The sequence below is a fragment of the Miniopterus natalensis genome, chromosome 4 (genome assembly GCF_054644295.1).
Source record: "Miniopterus natalensis isolate mMinNat1 chromosome 4, mMinNat1.hap1, whole genome shotgun sequence".
In the NCBI taxonomy this organism is placed as follows: Eukaryota; Metazoa; Chordata; class Mammalia; order Chiroptera; family Miniopteridae; genus Miniopterus; species Miniopterus natalensis.
In genome coordinates, this window is record NC_142084.1 from 69,945,055 (window position 1) to 69,948,783 (window position 3,729).

At 36.0% G+C, this 3,729-nt stretch overlaps 1 protein-coding gene across 1 annotated transcript; it reads right to left on the minus strand.

The window, feature by feature from the left end:
- Positions 1-535: 535 nt before the first annotated feature.
- LOC107541532 (uncharacterized) lies at positions 536-2,718 on the minus strand. The gene is given in 3 exon segments (XM_016218623.2): positions 536-1,942; positions 2,321-2,381; positions 2,583-2,718. Coding segments are annotated over 3 exon segments (1,602 nt in total). The 3' UTR covers positions 536-537.
- Between the last annotated feature and the right edge of the window lie 1,011 nt (positions 2,719-3,729).

The following is a 3,729-nucleotide window of genomic DNA, read 5'->3' on the forward strand; positions in this document are numbered from 1 at the left end:
TTGTGATCAATGAAGGCTTTTCTATATTTCTTACATTCATGGACTTTCTCTCCAGCGTGAGTTCTTTCACATGTTTTGAGGGAACTGTGATCTCTGTAGGCTTTACCACATGGTGTACATTCAAAGGGTTTCTCTCCAGTGAGCTTTCTTTCATGTTTTCAAAGATAACCAAGACAACTGAATGCTTTACTACATTTTTTAATGCATATGATTTCTCTCCAGGTTATTCCTTTCATGGGTTTAAAACTTGTCAATATCTGAAGGCTTTTCCAAATTACTTATATTCACAGAGTTTTTCTCTAGACTGTCATTTTGTACCTCTCTGAAAGGTACTGCTATGTCTGTGGGCTTCCCCATGCTCTTTATATCCACAAGATTTCTCTCCAGTATGAGTTCTTTCACATGTTTTTAAGGAACTGTGACCTTTGTAGGTTTTACCTTCATTGCTAACATTCATAGGGTTTTTCACCAGTGTGAGTTCTTTCATGTATTCCAAGATCACTGGGATACCTGAATGCATCATCACACATCTTACATTCATAGTGTCTCTGCAGTGTGAGTTCCTTTATGTATTTGGAAATCCGTGTGAAAACTGAAAGCTACACCACATTGCTTACATTCATAGGGTTTCTCTCTAGTATGTGTTCTTTCATGTTTTTGAAGAGAACTGTGATCTCTGAAGGCTTTACTACATTGCTTACACTCATGGGGTTTCTCTCCAGTATGTGTTCTTTCATGTTTTTGAAGATAACTGTGATCTCTGAAAGCTTTACCACATTGCTTACATTCACAGGGTTTCTCTCCTGTGTGAGTTTTTTTGTGTATGTGTAATGAACTGTAAAATTTGAAGAATTTATTACATTGTTTACATTCATAAGGTTTCTCTCCAGTATGTGTTCTTTTATGCTTTTGAAGAGAAGTGGGATAAGTGAATGCTTTGCTACATATTTTACATTCATAAGGTTTCTCTCCAGTGTGAGTTCTTTCATGTATTTGAACATAACTGGAAGAACTGAAGGCTTTACTACATATTTTACATTCATAGGGTTTCTCTCCAGTGTGAGTTCTTCCATGTACTTGAACCTGACTGGAAGAACTAAAGGCTTTACCACATATTTTACATCTATAAGGTTTTTCTCCAGTATGTGTTCTTTTATGTTTTTGAAGAGAACTGGGATAAGTGAAGGCTTTGCTACATATTTTACATCCATAGGGTTTCTCTCCAGTATGAATTCTTTCATGAGTTTTTAAGGAACTGTGATCTCTGTAGGCTTTACCACATTGTTTACATTCATAGGGTTTCTCTCCAGTATGAATTCTTTCATGTATTTTCAAGGAACTGGGATCTCTGTGGGCTTTACCACATTGTTTACACTCATAGGGTTTCTCTCCAGTATGAGTTCTTCCATGTGCTTGAACATGAATAAAACAATGGAAGGTTTTACCACATATTTTACATACATAGGGTTTCTCTCCTGTATGAATCCTTTTGTGTTTCTGTAAGAAACTGTAAGATGTGTAGGCTTTACCACATAGTTTACACTCATAGGGTTTGTCTCCAGTGAGAGTTATTCCATGTAATTGAAGTGAACATGGACAACTAAAGGCTTTCCTACTTTTCTTATGTTTATAGGTTTTCTCTACACTGTGACTTCTTTCATGTTTTTCAAAATACTGGAGATTACTGAAGGCTCTACCACACTCTTTACACTTATATGGCTTCTCTCCATATTTTTGAAATTTATATGCTTTGTGTCCAGTGTGACAGCTGATGTGTCTATTAAGGGATGAATGATGCATGAAGACTTTTCCACACACACTGCATTCACATGGTTTCACTCCAGTGGTTTTTTTGTTCAGATTGTGATTTGAAATAAGGCTGAAGTTTTCTTCACATTGACTACCCTCTTTACTTCCACAGACTTTCTTTACCATTTGACTTCTGTAAAAAAAACAAGAAGCATAGTATTAGTGATTTCTTTATTAATGATTTTATATTCATTATATTTATTATGATTTATAGGAAAAGTATAGGTATTCTTGTCTGAAATTAAATATACTGAGTGTTCTCTAAGAAGACTTCACCCTTGCTATTATCAAGCTGTGATATTCATATGTACAGTTTATTGTTAATACTGTTTCCAAGTGAATTATTTTGTAAACACTGAGCATGTATGGTACATTTAAGAAAGTATTTTTGGTAAAAATTTTCTAAGAAGACATTTGAAGCAGGGTTTATTAGTTTTGTTTGCTTCTTTTAAAAATTTCATAACATACTACAATTCTAACACAAGACACTGCTTTCTATTGTGCAACTCACCGTAGTTTTCTCCCCTGGTTTTGATAGTAATTTTCAATGTCATTTTCTTCCCATCCTTTTCCTAAAACGCAGACCCAGAAAAATGAATCCAAGCATCATATTATAGAAAAAGAATTAACTTCTAGATTCATGATAAGCTGTGACCATGCCAAGTTAATTTACCAATGTCTTCCCTCTCCACATTACACATCTTAGAACAATGCTGATGAGCAAGAAACACATATTCTCTAATTGACAAATGAAGGAATGTTGTCATCCTTACCTATGGAGGCCAGGTTCCTGAAGGTTTCCCTCATCACATCTCTGTATAGTTTCTTCTGTGAAGGATCCAGTAAAGCCCACTCTTCAAGACTGAAGTTCACAGCCACATCCTCAAAGGCTACTGAGTCCTAAAACATCCCAATATGTGTAGAGTAGGATGTGTGAGACTGATAGCACTGGACCTCCAGGCTCCATTTATAGGAAGGTTACATATGATTCTCTTGTTTTCAAACATTTATTCTTATGACTCGATCATCAGAAACTTACTCTTTGTCCACACTTCTTCATAAATTTAACATAATCATGAACACACGGAAATGACTTACATATTGTTACTGGGATCACATTACCCCCCCCCCCCCCATGGCAGGGTTGAGAGAATGTTTGGAAATGACGAAATGCTATTCAAATGAAACAAGCATTATCATTTTAAGACCATCAATTCCTTGTGAGAAAAATTCTTTCATCTTCTTTATTACTCACCATTTTCAGCACTCTATGAGGTAGAGGTTTAAATCTGAATGAAGTTTTAATAAATAGAACATAGTGAAGAACTGTAAGCTTTTCCTTCTATTCCCATCACCAAACATGAGAGTCCAGGAGGCCTGTGAAAATCACTTTCAACAAAGCCAGCTGACCATGTCATCCTAAAGTCCTCTGGGCCTTTACCAGTAATCAGGCGCAGCTGGCTGAATGTAAAAATGCTTGTAGAAAAGCAATGCTTGTAACTTGTGTAGTATTTATCAAGACCCAGTTATTTTCTCTCTCTGTTCAATTTAACAGGGCTAGAAAGTTATTTGGAACTTATAGCTCAGACACAAGGAAGAAGGTGTGAAAAGTTAGAGTACAAAATCCCAATACTCATGAGCTCAGGGCTTCTTCCAGCCAAATTTTTAGAACATATAGTGAGAGAATTGCCCATAGGAGTTCTATCCAGTAACCCTAACAGTGTACCCTGGGACTTGCTGTCCTGGAGGAAGAGGCTTAAAGCTGTATATTGTATGGGAGTTCATTTAAGTCCACATAATTTAATAACGAATTTGCCAAAGGTTATAGAACACATAAAGGAACAGTGCTTTCCTCTAAAAGAACACAAAATTTCCATTTTCCTAATTTTAGGAGAAAAAGTTTTCCCCACAAGTCATTCT